Source organism: Mustela erminea, chromosome 5, assembly GCF_009829155.1.
Source record: "Mustela erminea isolate mMusErm1 chromosome 5, mMusErm1.Pri, whole genome shotgun sequence".
Lineage (NCBI taxonomy): Eukaryota > Metazoa > Chordata > Mammalia > Carnivora > Mustelidae > Mustela > Mustela erminea.
In genome coordinates, this window is record NC_045618.1 from 26,193,465 (window position 1) to 26,208,867 (window position 15,403).

The window sequence follows — 15,403 nt, forward strand, 5'->3', positions numbered from 1 at the left end:
AGTTGTCCCAGTGCTCCACATTGGTCTCCAGCAGACCACCCCCCAGATAGACAGCTCCCACTGCGTCTGCTTTAGGGGAGGCCTCAAGCCCTTCTCCCCACTTTGCAGTTCCACCCAGCCACGCCATCTACTCCTTGTAATTCAGCAAAAGAACTCTTGTCCTCAGATCAGCTTAACTCTGCTTCTGCTTCTCAAAGCAGCCTTCCCATCTCCCCATAAGCAGTCCCAGAGATGAACGGTGCAGAACAGGAAATACTCAATAATATTGTAATAATGTTATATGGTGACCAATGATGGCTACACTTATCATGGTGAACGTTGAGTAATGTACAGAATTGTCAAATCAATATGTTGTACACCTGAAACTTATATAACATTGTACATGAACTATACTTGAATAAAACAAACAAACAAACAAACAAACAAACAAAAACATCCTAGCCCTGAAGATTCTCCAGCTGACAGCCATTCACACATGCTCCGACCACAGCCCGTCTCAGCTCCTTACCAGTTCACCATCAAGGCAGCATCATTCTCAGCAATGAACGGAAGGTCCCCGCTGGCCTCCCACACTGCCAGGCAGATCCAGAGAAGTCCCTGGGGCATTGCCAAGGAAATGCCCCAATCTCCCTGGTAGGCGGCAGGAAGGGGGGCTGCCAAGACCCGTGGCCTCCTCCAGCTGCAGTTGCTCACCCTCCACCCGGGTTTGGCAGGGAGCACGGAGCAGGGGGGTGGTCACCCTTAGCTTCTTCCAGCCTTCCCTGGCTGGGAAATAGGAAGAAAATTTCTCCACCTGCAACAGGGCTCTGTGATGTCCTGAGTTATATCTGGAGAGGCTAAATCCTGAAATCCTGATGGCAGTAGCGATGAGGGGGTGGGCAGAGAGTGGCACAGATTGTGACCAGGGATTAGGAAAACACACAAATCTGATTTTCCCCAGGAAAAACATCCACCAGTAAAGGCTCTTCAGAAGATGAGGCTCAGAAGACTGACTTCTAATTAAGAGATCCCTGTATCCTCCATTCTTTCATTTACTCCAACAATATAAACGAATAGTTTTCTAAGGGGGAGATGGAGAGAAGGACCACCTCTGGTCCAGGAGCAGGAAGGACAGGCAAGACTCTAGGACAGGTGACTGTCCTGCATTAATTTGCTTATTTGCAGGGGAATACACAGTCATGACGGCTCATTTCCATCTGAAGAGGAAGATCGGTTACTTTGTCATCCAGACCTACCTTCCCTGCATAATGACCGTGATCTTGTCACAGGTGTCATTTTGGCTGAACAGAGAATCGGTCCCTGCCAGGACAGTGTTTGGTGAGTGTCTCTAAGCCTGCACTGGTGTCTTGGGACTGCTTCTGACTATTCCCAAACAACAAAATCCTCTAAACTCCTAGTGATTACTGTCTGTTCTGTGACCTGGAAAACAAACAGACCTATTAGTTAAGAATCCAGTGTTAGGGAGGACATGTATTGCATGGAGCACTGGGTGTTTTATGCAGACAATGAATCATGGAAAACTACATCAAAAACTAGTGATGCACTGTGTGGTGACTAACATAACACAATTTAAAAAGAGAGAGAGAATTCAATGTTAAGGATTAGGAGTTAGGATGGCTCTCTAACAAGAGTTTAGGAAATGATGCATGATCTATTTGATCATTGTTTCCATTTTGAAAAGCCTTTGCTGGTAGCCTTTTTTTTTTTTAAGGTTTGAAACTGCCGGCACTCTGTCTTATGTGATATTTTGCTACAGTATTTTCATACTTCTCCCAAAGTACTACTTTGTTTGTTATCAGGCAGTTTTCTTTGAAGCGTGCGTGCCACTTTAAAATGAACTCCCAAGGGCATTCAATCCATCATATCTTATATGGTAATAATAAATCACATATCTATATATCATATACCCCATCATATTTATGGGGTATATGATTTGAATATGTGGACATTTGCATATTACATAATGCATATATATTATACATAGATATTCACATAGACTTATTTGCAGATACACATATATATGATAAGAATCTAGAACAACATCATTTGACATCCCTAAGACTTGAGTTAGGTATAGCAAAATCTAGTTCAGGAGGTACCTTGGCAGAGCAGGCATACTTAAGCATTTAACTCTTACCTTGAAGCTCTGCTTCCTCACATCTGAGTTGCGATACTGAAAGTAGTTTTGCAGGTCACTTGTGATAATGGATGCTGACATATTTCTAAACCTTAAGGTACACTTCATGCCTCAGCTCTTAACTACTGCGAAGAAGGAAGCCATGACCTGCATTTTATGCTACCACTACCTAGTCTGTAGGAAGTCTAAGAGCCCACGGAGTTTCTAAGTGATGGCCCAGGAGTATTCCTGTCAGACTATTTCTCTACCTATGTGTCCAGCTACACTTGCTTCAGGAATGTTTCAAAGGGCTATGGAGGTTCATGGCCAGGCAGTGCTTCCCCAGTAGTTTAGGGGAATATTAGTAGGTGGGTAGGAAAAAAAAAATAGTTTGGAGAATGCTGGATATTAGTTTCTGTTTCTTCTGGGAGATTCCCAAAGCACTTTGGGATGTTCAAGGACCCAAGAAGTTCAAGAAGCCTATTTCAAGGTCATGCACAGAACCCTCTCCCCCAGCACAATGATTAAGTGGGTTTCTAAGAAAAATCAAAGTTGCCTACTGATTTTTCACTATGCATTAATTCCACTCATGGTACCATGCTCCGGGAATACATATAAATACCTTTGAAGGATGACATTGGATGCAAACTCAGCTGCTCTGACCACCAGTGACATGATACTTGGTGCTCTGATTTCCTAGGGCTCCATAACAAAGTGCCATGCCCTGAGGGGTTTAAACAATGGAAATTACTTGTTTCAATTCTAGAGGCTACAAGCCCCAAATCAAGAGGTCAACAAAACTGGTTCCTTCTGAGGGCTGTGAAGAAAGGGTCTGTTCCAGGGTTAGGGTTAGGACAGGCAATTCCAGTGTTCGCACCCTATGTGCATGTCTGTGGTACCAGTCATATTGGATCAGGGGCTGCCCTAACAATCTCATTTTAACTTGATTACTTCCGTAAAGGCTGTGTTTGCAAGTAAGATTACATTCTGAAATTCTGGAGATTAGGATTTTAACGTATGAATTTGGGGGAACATAATTCAACCCATAACAAGTGCATTGTGCCCACACGCCCACACAAAACTGTGGTAAGGAGGAAGGCACCGCACATGTGGCAGCTGCGTGGGCTGTAAAGGGTCCTGCAGACCTGGATCTGAATCCAGGTTCTCATTTGCCAGCTAGTGAAATGGGGTACATTGCTAAGTATTTTTAAATCTTTAATCCCGTTGCCTGTGAATTGGGATAATGAGATTGTGGCTTAGATCAGTCTGGCACTGAGTGGATACTAGATAGATGGCTCATAATCAGCCAGTCCTCAGTGCCCCCCTCCAGCAGTCTGGCCTTGCTGCATGGTCATTGCAGAGTTTCCACAGAAGCCAAGGCAGACAGCCACAGGCACCTCACACAAGGGCTTCGAGGGGACTTTGTTCCCTCTTGGGTAGAGTGAAGTGCTGAGATCCAGATCCAGATTCAGACACGGTTCTTCTCTTGAACTTGGCTCCTCGAAGTTTCCTGGAAGTAAGTCCTCAAAGTTGGGTTAATCCATGTAGAAGCAAGTCTGTCTCTAGTTTGCCTTGAGCCCAGTACCCACAGGGTACATAGCACATTTTATTGAAACTCTTCACTAGATGCCATGTGAATGTCATTGCCTGTTATCTATTGGGTATTGCCCCTTTGCCACAGAGGGGTATGACCTATTTAACACATCATTGTTGGACATGAGCTATCTGCTGGGCTTGGTTCAGGATAATAGGAACACAACATATGTATATATATCAGACCCAAGCCCCACCTTCCTCAGTTTATATTCTAGAGGAAGGAGCCAATCAATAAGATAAATCAAATAAGCAATATTATAAATGCTATGAGTTTGTTAAATGTTAGGAAATCAGGAGAGAGGGGCAAGTTCCATCTGGGGATAAAAGTAACCAGTTCCTTTCCTATGTTCATCTGTCACAGTCAAGGGTGTTACACTGGGGTCTGGGTGCCAATATTGATTCTTGTTTCCATTCTCCTTGCCTGACCTCCCGTCACTAACAACCACAGGGGTGACCACAGTGCTGACCATGACGACCCTCAGCATCAGTGCTCGGAACTCTCTGCCCAAAGTGGCTTACGCAACAGCCATGGACTGGTTCATAGCTGTGTGCTACGCTTTTGTGTTCTCTGCGCTGATCGAGTTTGCTACCGTCAACTATTTCACAAAGAGAGGCTGGGCCTGGGATGGCAAAAAGGCCTCAGAAGCCGCCAAGGTCAAGGTAAATTTTCGCCCTTCATTTTCCTTTTTTCCAGAGAAAATGTGCCTGATTTAAAATAGCAAATATAAGACAAGTGCTTCTCCTCCCTGTCTCCCTTCCCTCCAGTGAAAAAATGACCTCCTGCTTTATGTTCAAGGTCCCTATCAAGTCTTACTGCAACAGGCCCTGTTTCAACTTTGTTTTGAATCATCGGCTTCGATCAAGCAAGAGGTCTCATGCCATGTGAATGGCTTGGACTTGCATAGATTTTATTGCATATATATTATTTTTGCTAAAGTATCTCCTATCTGTTCAGTCATTACTTGTCCAGTTTTGAATTATACATCTTCTCTTCACTCTTTTGTCACTTCAAAGCAGTAGATCATCTGCAGGGTAGCTTTAAGGAATGAGGGGAGCGTGCCACCTACTAGAAGCCTCAAAAGACACTCTGTTCCACTGAGGAGATGATTTGGTTCACTTAAACGATGCACAGTAATTGTGGAAAGCATTACTCTGTTCAAAGCAATTCAATATTGGGTATTTAGAAGGTGATCGGTGCCTAAATCTAAGGAATTGTTGAAGAAAACAGGTCACACAGAATTCCAAGCTGCTGAACCATGTCCTTGGTGAGGTAAGAATAACATATATGGAACAGAAAATAAAACGGCACATGATAAACTGTGAATTACACCATGCATTAAACAAATAGGCAAAGCTTTTCCCCTGAGACAAGAGCAGGCCAAAGCTAACAGGGTAGACCTGAAGTAAAAATCTGTCCTTGAAAATCAAAGATCTGTCCATGAGAACTCAGCATGAAGGGAGTCCTGCAAGGTATTCTAGAAGACTGGAGTTGTACGGCCTGACCTCCCAACCAGCGCCACAAACCAGGAAGGGCAACCCAAGACACTTTTTACTGAGAACACAGCTGTGTCTCACTGATGGCCTCCTACTTGCTTTTTGCATTTAACACAGCTATTTCCTTCCTCCTCCTCACGACTCCCCTCCCATGCCAGAGTTTCAGTCTGGGAAAACCCATTTTCAACTCCAGCTTTCCTGTCTGGCCATGTTGGACCCATGCTGGATCCTCTCAGGGGAGAAGGGACAGCAGGGAGGGCCTTGACAAGCAGCAACCCCAGGAGTGGGTGTTTTGGGGGTTGGAGACCAAGTGAGGGAGTAAGAGTGAGATGACCATAATGGATGATTGATGGTGACCTGGGAAAACATTTGTAGAGGCAGACTAGGGATTCTTGACCAAAGCATCTGAACTTGATGATGAAAATAAAAGGAGCCATGGAGGAGGTTTGCAGGGGGAGGAACATGAATGGAATTGGGAGGGAGGGCTTCCCAACACCCAGTACTATGTTGCCGGAAGTTAAATGATTGCTAAGGGCTGGGTCTTGGTGGCTACGTGACAGTGGACTGGAGACAGCGAAGTCTGAGTAGGAAATCAGGTGAGAGTCTATTACAGGAATTGAGGCCTCAAGCTCATATCTTAGAGTTTAAGAGAAAGGGATGGGTGGAGAGCCCCAAAGTGTCATGTAGGCTCACCATCCTTGTCAGCCACCACTTTCACACTTGACTCCACTGTTGTTACTCCTTGCCATAGACCCAGATCTGAAGGGAGAGGGAGAGATGATGTTAACATAGATTGCCTAGTCCTAGATTAGCACTGATCTTTTAGAATAAGCAGTACGCTTCAGTGTCTTGTGCAATTTCAAGACTACATGTTGTTCTCCAGAAGGCTGTGGTGCTGGGGATCCTACCATTTAGGACTGAAAGGGGTTGTGCAGCTGAAGCATCAGGACATCTGAAGGCATTCAGGCAGGGAAGTCACACATGAATTAGTGGTTAGTACACATTAATTAGTAAACATAGTATTAGCCTATTGAATAAACTGACTTTTACTTAGAAGTAGAGAGCTTGAAAAATAGTCTAGGTTCACCATTGTCACATGTTGGGATCTCCAGAGGCAAATGTCAGCTAAGGGTTTGGGGTGAAACGCAATTTTTAAGGGTGAACATCAGTGAAAGAACAGACCTTATTTAGAGCAACATTCAGTAGAGGAAGAAGTTGAAGTCTACCCTGAAGGAGTTGGAGTTGAAGGATGTCTCCCACCCACTCTGCCCGCAGTTGGGCAGCAAGTCATCCTGGAAAGCAGACTGGGGAACATCTCTGGGAATGCTACAGCCATTGTGACTGCTGAATCCTGGGCTGCTGCTCATCTCCCCAAGTAAAACATGCATTACCAGGACAGATTAGTGTCTTCTAAAATATCTGTTCTTTTCTTGGCCCCACCAAGAAATGGGAGCCATTCAAGGTAGTAAATTCATAGTTGTTTCTTCTTGCAGACCAGTGTGGGTGCACACATGATCATTGGTATATGGAAGAGCTGTAGTATTTCTGAAGAGTGGCCCAGAGGGTCCCTACTCTGGCCCAGGACTGTTGTAGCCTAAGTCACCATGTTACTATGTGGTCACCATGCTTTTTGTATCTGTTTACACATTTATTCTACCTCCCTTTTCACTTGCTTCCATTTTCTCCTTGTTCCTTGTGTTTCCTTTCTACTTGTTATCTTTTCCATAGTTTTAATGGTTGATAGATTTTTTTTAATTTACTCTCCTATGTTTTCACAATTAAATTTTACCTAATGGTGCTATATTAATGGAACAGAAATTTTGCAATGTTTTATTATGTACATTTGCAAACTGACAGCAATGTTTAAAGAATCTTACAATGAAAATCTATTATGAACATTTTACTATGCTTGTGTCACTACCGTCTATTTGTCCATCATCTATCTATCCATGCATTTACTCATCTTTGATCCATCTTGCATTCTTATCCATTTCGAAGTAAATTTTAAAGGACAATACATTTCCCAGTAAATATATTTATATACATGTAAATTTATGTATGTCATTAACTAGAGTTCAGAATTTATTTACAGTTTGATTCTTTCAAAGAAAAATTTGCATAGTGTAAAATACACAGATATTAAGGATACATTTGCTGCATTTTGATGAACATGTTCACCTGTGTAATGCAAATCCCTTTCAAGATAGAGAACTTCACTAGTACTCCAGAAAGTTCACCATGCCACTTCCCAATCAACAGACACCTTTCCAGTTTCTACCTCAACAAAGACAACTACTGTTCTGATTATTTTTTACCATGAATTATTTTGCCTGTTGTAGAATTTTTTATTTCCCATTTTATTTTCTTTTCAGTGTTCCAGCATTCATTGTTAATGCACCACACCTAGTGCTCCATGCAATACTTGCCTTCCATAATACCACCACCAAGCTCACACAACACCCCACCTTCTCCCCTCCCCTCAGTTTGTTTCTCAGAGTCCACAGTCTCTCATGGTTTGTCTCCCCTTCTGATTTCTCCATCTCACTTCTCCTCTCCATCTCCCAGTGTCCTCTGGGTTATTCCTTATACTCCGCAAGTAAGTGAAACCATATGATAATTGACTCTCTCTGCTTGACTTATTTCACTCAGCATAATCTCTTCCAGCCCATCCATGTTGATAAAAAAGTTGGGTATTCATCCTTTCTGATGGAGGCATAATACTCCATTGTATATATGTATATGGACCATATCTTCTTTATCCATTCGTCCATTGAAGGGCATCTTGGTTCTTTCCACAGTTTGGCAACTATGGCCATTGCTGCTATGAACATTGGGGTACAGGTGGCCCTTCTTTTCACTACATCAGTATCTTTGGGATAAATATCCCGTAGTGCAATTTCAGGGTCATAAGATAGCTCTATTTTCAATTTCTTAAGGAACCTCCACACTGTTTTCCAAAGAGGCTGCACCAACTTGCATTCCCGCCAACAGCGTAAGAGGGTTCCTCTTTCTCCACATCCTCTCCAACACACATTATTTACTGTCCTGTTAATTTTGGCCATTCTAACTAGTGTAAGGCCATTCTAACTGGCCATTCGAACTGGTGTTATCTCAATGTGGTTTTGATTTGAATCTTCCTGATCCCCAATGATGATGAACATTTTTTCATGTGTCTGTTAGCCATTTGTATGTCTTCTTTGGAGAAGTATCTGTTCATGTCTTCTGTCCATTTTTTGACGTGATTATCTGTTTTGTTTGTGTTGGGTTTCAGGAGTTCTTTATAGATCTTAGATATCAGCCCATTGTTTGTAGTGTCATTTGCTAATATCTTCTCCCTTTCTGTGGGTTGCCTCTTTGTTTTTTTGACTGTTTCCTTTGCTGTGCAGAAGCTTTTGATCTCGATAAAGTCCCAAAAGTTCATTTTTGCTTTTGTTTCCTTTGCCTATGGAGACATATGTTGAAAGAAAGAAGTTGCTGTGGCCAATGTTGAAGAGGCTACTGCCTATATTATCCTCTAGGATCTTGATAGATCCTGCCTCACATTGAGGTCTTTTATCCATTTCGAGTTTATCTTTGTGTATGGTGTAAGAGAATGGTCAAGGTTCATTCTACACATAGCTGACCAGTTTTCCCAGCACCATTTATTGAAGAGAGTGTCTTTTATTCCAATGTATATTTTTTCCTGCTTTGTCGAAGATTATTTGACCATAGAGTTGTGGGTCCATATCTGGGCTCTCTACTCTGTTCCACTGGTCTATGTGTCTGTTTTTGTGCCAGTACCATGCTGTCTTGGTGATCACAGCTTTGTAGAAAAGCTTGAAATCAAGCAATGTGATGCTCTCAGTTTTGTTTTTTTCAACATTTCCTTGCCAATTTGGGGTCTTTTCTGGTTCCATACAAACTTTAGGATTGTTTGTTCCAGCTCTTTGAATAATGCTGGTGGAATTTTGGTCAGGATGGCATTGAAGGTATAGATTGCTCTAGGCAGTATAGACATTTTAACAATGTTTATTCTTCTGATCCTTGAGCATGGAATGGTTTTCCAACTTTTTGTGTCTTCTTCAGTATCTTTAATGAGTCTTCTGTAGTTCCTTGAGTACAGATCCTTTACCTTTTTGGTTAGATTTATTCCCAGGTATCTTATGGTTGTTGGTGCTATAGTAAATGGAATCAGTTCTCTTAAGTTCTCTTTCTATATTTTCATTGATAGTGTATAAGAAAGCAACTGATTTCTATTATAGAATACTTTAGTCAAAACTGGCCACATGGGGTTGTAGGCTTAGAAGTCTGTGGAGAACTGCCTTTCTCAGAGCTAAGTTGATATTTCTCTCTCTCTCTCTTTTGAGAGATTAACTCTTCAGTTGCCTGCAAATGTCATGCCCTTACAATCTTATTATATTTTCCAGAAAAAGGAGCGGGAACTCATATTAAACAAGTCAACAAATGCTTATACCACTGGGAAAATGACTCACCCCCCCAACATCCCAAAGGAACAGACCCCAGCAGGGACCTCAAATGCATCTTCAGCCTCAGTAAAGCCTTCTGAAGAGAAGACTTCTGAAAACAAAAAGACTTACAACAGCATCAGCAAGATTGACAAAATGTCCCGAATTGTATTCCCGGTTTTGTTTGGCACTTTCAACTTAGTTTACTGGGCAACATATTTGAATAGGGAACCGGTGATTAAAGGGGCTGCCTCTCCAAAATAACCCACCACACTTCCAAACTCCAAGAGAGCCATACTTCCAGCAGAATGGTACCAAGGAGAGGTTGAGCTCAGAGGGAATTTCCATATTTGGGCACTATCTTTCAGGAAATTTTTGCATGTTTAATAATATGTACAAATAATATTGCCTTGATGTTTCTATATATAATGTCAGATGTTTCAAAGATGTCACGTTGATAAATAAAGCAAACAACTTTCTAGGAAAACAGGAGATAATGGCTCTGACACTCAGATACTCAGTATCTTACACTGATAGTTTACAAACAAGATAAGTATATTTTTAACTGTTCCAAGTGTTACCTAACAATGTTTTTTATACTTCAAATGTCATTTCATACAAATTTTCCCAGCAAATAAATATTTTAGGAAATGCTCCATGATTATTACTTGACCAACTCTCTTGCAAGAAACAAAGATCACAAAGAGCACATTTTTCATTAAAAAGGAAACTGTGGGCATTTATGTACAAAACTAATTGCCTTTGATAATTCTTACTGTTCTGAAATTAGAAAGTACTGCATGATCTTACATTAAGAAATAGATTAGGCAAATATTTATGCAGAGAAATTTAATAACAGAAATATATGGTATGTTAGACTAACAGATAAATTATTTCCCCAAGGAAAAATTTAACTGCTTTAAAAATCTTTTTTTTTTTTTTTTGAAAAGAAACATTTCTCTCACCCCACCCACCTCCCTATCCAACTGAATACTGATCAGAGAAAGAAAAGGAAGTGTTAAAACAAAAAGTGATGTGATGACAGTCTTGGCATTTGGCCCATGCATTCACTGGCTGAAACATTGACCACCTCTCTTGGCAGCCAGCGTGTAGTGCTTCAGTGGTGAGAAATTGTAATTGAGTTATTTTCCATTTTATTTCCTTGTACTTATTTCATGATTGACTTACTGCTCTGTAGCTTTTGTATATGAACCTTAAATGTTCATTAAAAAATAAAAAATGAACCAATCTTGTGGATAAATGTCATTTTTTGAAAAAAGAAATCCTTATTTTGGTGGGCTCGTTTCCTAAAGATGCCATAGAGAAAACCAATCATGAAACTGCTTTGAAAACAAAAACAAAAAAACCTCTTGGTTGTTCATGTCTGTTTCAATTTAATTCTCTGGAGTAGGGTAGTAAAAAGAAAGCAATTTCAAAAAGGGTTAATGAGTAAAACCAGAAGTTCATTGCCATGACATATGTCACATGCATCCTACCTGTGGGTGTTGCACAGTGGGTTCTTTCCATGGGCAAAGTAACTGCTCAGTCCTTGCTCCTACCATTTGATCTTCATGAACAGTGATGTAAAGTACTGCATTTGGACAATCTACTTTCTGTTGAAGGAAGTATCTGGGAATGACAGGTATAAAATAAACACTTCCTGCCTCCTCTGTGACTCAGTTGGAATTATAAAAGGGGAATTATGATGGTTAGCAAACAGTATCAAAATTAGGCCTGTCTAAATGGCCTACATAATGGTACGTAATTCTTTAATACCAATTTACTTCACTGTATTTGGTAGACACAGCCATAGCCATGGCTGTGGACACACACATAGGCAGATATTCAGCAATGTCTTTCATCCTGAATAACCATGTAAATACCCCCAACATCCATTCATTGAGGACTCCACGTATTTATCCTGGAAAGACGTTTAATGGGATTTAGTTACCATATTTGAGTAGTAGGAGAGATCATTTTGTTCTTTAAAAAGAAGCATGCCCATTTTTTTTTTTTTTATTTCCAGCATAACAGTATTCATTATTTTTGCACCACACCCCGTGCTCCATGCAATCCGTGCCCTCTATAATACCCACCACCTGGTACCCCAACCTCCCACCCCCCGTCCCTTCAAAACCCTCAGATTGTTTTTCAGAGTCCATAGTCTCTCATGGTTCACCTCCCCTTCCAATTTCCCCCAACTCCCTTCTCCACTCTAAGTCCCCATGTCCTCCATGCTATTTGTTATGCTCCACAAATAAGTGAAACCATATGATAATTGACTCTCTCTGCTTGACTTATTTCACTCAGCATAATCTCTTCCAGTCCCGTCCATGTTGCTACAAAAGTTGGGTATTCATCCTTTCTGATGGAGGCATAATACTCTATCCCCAGGGGTACAGGTCTGTGAATCACCAGGTTTACACACTTCACAGCACTCACCAAAGCACATACCCTCCCCAATGTCCATAATCCCACCCCCTTCTCCCAGACCCCCTCCCCCCAGCAACCCTCAGTTTGTTTTGTGAGATTAAAAGTCACTTATGGTTTGTCTCCCTCCCAATCCCATCTTGTTTCATTTATTCTTCTCCTACCCACTTAAGCCCCCATGTTGCATCACCACTTCCTCATATCAGGGAGATCATATGATAGTTGTCTTTCTCTGCTTGACTTATTTCGCTAAGCATGATACGCTCTAGTTCCATCCATGTTGTCGCAAATGGCAAGATTTCATTTCTTTTGATGGCATCAGGGAAATACAAATCAAAACCACAATGAGATATCACCTCACACCAGTCAGAATGGCTAAAATAAACAAGTCAGGAAATGACAGATGCTGGCGAGGATGCGGAGAAAGGGGAACCCTCCTACACTGTTGGTGGGAATGCAAGCTGGTGCAGCCACTCTGGAAAGCATGCCCATTTTTCACTATCTCTGCCTGGTTTCAGGATATCACACATAGAAAGGTAAAGGTCAACAAAAAGGTGCTCTTAAATCTTCAAGCAAGAAGCATTTCTTGGTTATACATGGTACTATATTTGTAGAATTAATATGTGTGTTTTTCCTATGTCACAACACAAAATCTGCCATAACAAAAGGCAAACCCAGCTCAGTATGAAGCTTCTGTTTTATCAATTGTTTAGTTATAGTCTGCCTATACAGTCCTCACAGTTTAGCATTGCACTGTACTTTGGAGAAAAATACATTCTAATTTAGTTTTAGATGGCTATACATATAGATACCTTAAAGGTCTAATGGAAAATTATGTCTTCCACATCAAGTTGCAATAATTTTCTTGACAAGTTCTAGCCTCTGTTACAGAGAATCCTAGGAGCTCTGCTGGATGAATTCCAGTTTGAAGGTATGCCTATTGCATTTACATGCTGCTTAGTCTGAAAAAGGATTAATATTTAGTGAAAAAGATCACATTAGTTTTCTGCTCTCCGATTTTGTATGATAGATATTTCAGTTTGTTATTTTTAATGAGGACGTAATAAAGAATCACCTTGGGAAGAATGATAACAAGGCAAGAAATAAAATTTTTTTGGAAATAATTATAAATTATAGTGTCCTACTTTTAGAATGAGGGTATGTATTTCAATGTATTTTTTTGACATTACCATAAATAGAATATTCTAATAAGTGAAAAATCAGTATTACTTTTGTATTTCTCAAGAATCTATGGATCTATCTAGGGCAGACTTTGGCTAAAGATGGCCTAAATTCTTATATAAATAATTGGGTTCAAAATGCTTCTAGAGTAACCATAAAAGTTTAAGTAGTATAGCAAACACTATCCTACCTCACTGAAGGTTAATAAAGAGGTTGTAAATCTTTTTTTTTTCATTTTATTTTATTTCTTTTCAGTGTTCCAGCATTCATTGTTTATGCACCATACCCAGTGCTCCATGCAATACATGCCCTCCATGATACCCACCACCAGGCTTACCCAACCCCCGACCCACTCCCCTCCAAAACCCTCAGTTTGTTTCTCAGCGTTCACAGTCTCTCATGGTTTTTCTCCCCCTCCAATTTCCCCCAACTCACTTCTCTCCATCTCCCCATGTCCTCCGTGTTATTCCTTATTCTCCACAAATAAGAAAAAGCTTATGGCAATTGACTCTCTCTGCTTATTTCACTCAGCATAATCTCCTCCAGTCCCATCCAATTTGATATAAAAGTTGGGTATTCATCCTTTCCGATGGAGGCATAATTCTCTATTGTATATATGGACCATATCTTCCTTATCCATTTGTCTGTTGAAGGGCATCTTGGCTCTTTCCACAGTTTGGCAACTGTGGCCATTGCTGCTATGAACATTGGGGTACAGGTGGCCCTTCTTTTCACTACATCAGTATCTTTGGGATAAATACCCAGTAGTGCAATTGCAGGGTCATAGGGAAGATCTATTTTCAATTTCTTAAGGAGTCTCCAAACTGTTTTCCAAAGTGGCTGCACCAAACTTACATTCCCACCAACAGTGTAAGAGGGTTCCCCTTTCTCCACATCCTCTCCAACACATGTTTATTCTATTTGTATGTGAATGCCTTAGAAATAGTGTTTAATGTATCCTATGGAACAAGCTATTGGAAGTAGGCATAGTAAATGAGAAATCTGTTTTACAAATAAACATTGAAACCCAAAGAGGTTAATCAATTAACTCAAATCATGTCTTATGTTAGAAGAAAATGCAGGCCTAGATTTTAGTTCTCCTAGTTCCTAACTCTGAGTTCACAAAACCATGTGATTGCTTCCAGGGGGAAGTTGACTTAGAAAAAAAATGTAACCTAAAATGAAAAATCTTGCTTTGTGATCTGGTTGAATGATTATCTATTAAGAACACCTTAGAGGAGGGGCGCCTGGATGGCTCAGTGGGTTAAAGCCTCTGCCTTAGGCTCAGGTCATGATCCCAGGGTCCCCGCATCAGGCCCCGCATCTGGCTCTCTGCTCAGCAAGGGAGCCTGCTTCCCATCTCTCTGCCTGCCTCTCTGCCTACTTGTGATCTCTGTCAAATGAATAAATAAAATCTTAAAAAAAAAAAAAAAAACCTTAGAGGATATTTTTGATTTATATTTATTTTTGTTTTGTTTTTGTTTTTGTCACTGAAAGAGTGACCTTGTTTTTTTTTTTTTTTGCATGTCAGTACTATTACACATTTATATGTAATAAAATTATAAAAAGATACAGGAGGAAAAATAATTGATGTGTAATAGTGCATACATGGGAAGTAGAAGGTGAGGAATGGAATGGGATAGAATTTACAGGTCTTACCTGCATCTATAACATTAATTTTTTAAAAGTTGAGGGGTACCTGGTTGGCTTAGTTGGTTAAGTGTCAGACTCTTGATTTCAGCTAGGGTCTGATCTCAGGGTCATAGGATTGAGCCCTCAGGCTCTATGCTTAGCAGGGCGTTTTCTCAGGATTCTGTCTTTCTTTCTATGTCTTTCTCTCTCCCTCTGCCCTCCCCCCTGCTCATGCTCTCTCCCTCTCTCTCTCTTTTTTAAATTTAAATTCATTAATTAACATCTAATGTATTATTGGTTTCAGAGGTACAGGTCTGTGATTCATCAGTCTTATATAATATCTAGTGTTCATTACAACACATACTCTCCCCAATGTCCATCACTCAGTTACCCCATTCCTCTACTCTACCCCGCTAGCAACCCTCATTGTACTTCGCATGATTAAGAGTCTCTTATTGTTTGTCTCCCTCTCTGATTTCATCTTATTTTTTCCTCTCTTCCCCTATGA

General features: G+C 40.8%; 1 protein-coding gene across 6 annotated transcripts in view; it reads left to right on the plus strand.

Annotated features, from left to right (window-relative positions):
• The window catches only part of GABRA5 (gamma-aminobutyric acid type A receptor subunit alpha5), an 88,781-nt gene extending 77,881 nt beyond the window's left edge, over nucleotides 1-10,900 (plus strand). For 5 of the 6 annotated variants that reach the window (XM_032342300.1, XM_032342302.1, XM_032342303.1 and 2 more), the window contains 3 exons: nucleotides 1,165-1,317; nucleotides 4,161-4,372; nucleotides 9,613-10,900. In XM_032342300.1, the coding sequence (XP_032198191.1) occupies nucleotides 1,165-1,317; nucleotides 4,161-4,372; nucleotides 9,613-9,915 (668 nt within the window). In that variant the 3' untranslated portion in view covers nucleotides 9,916-10,900. The remainder of the gene's footprint in view (nucleotides 1-1,164; nucleotides 1,318-4,160; nucleotides 4,373-9,612) is intronic. The other variant, XM_032342304.1, reaches the window with a different exon arrangement.
• The last annotated feature ends 4,503 nt before the right edge of the window (nucleotides 10,901-15,403 follow it).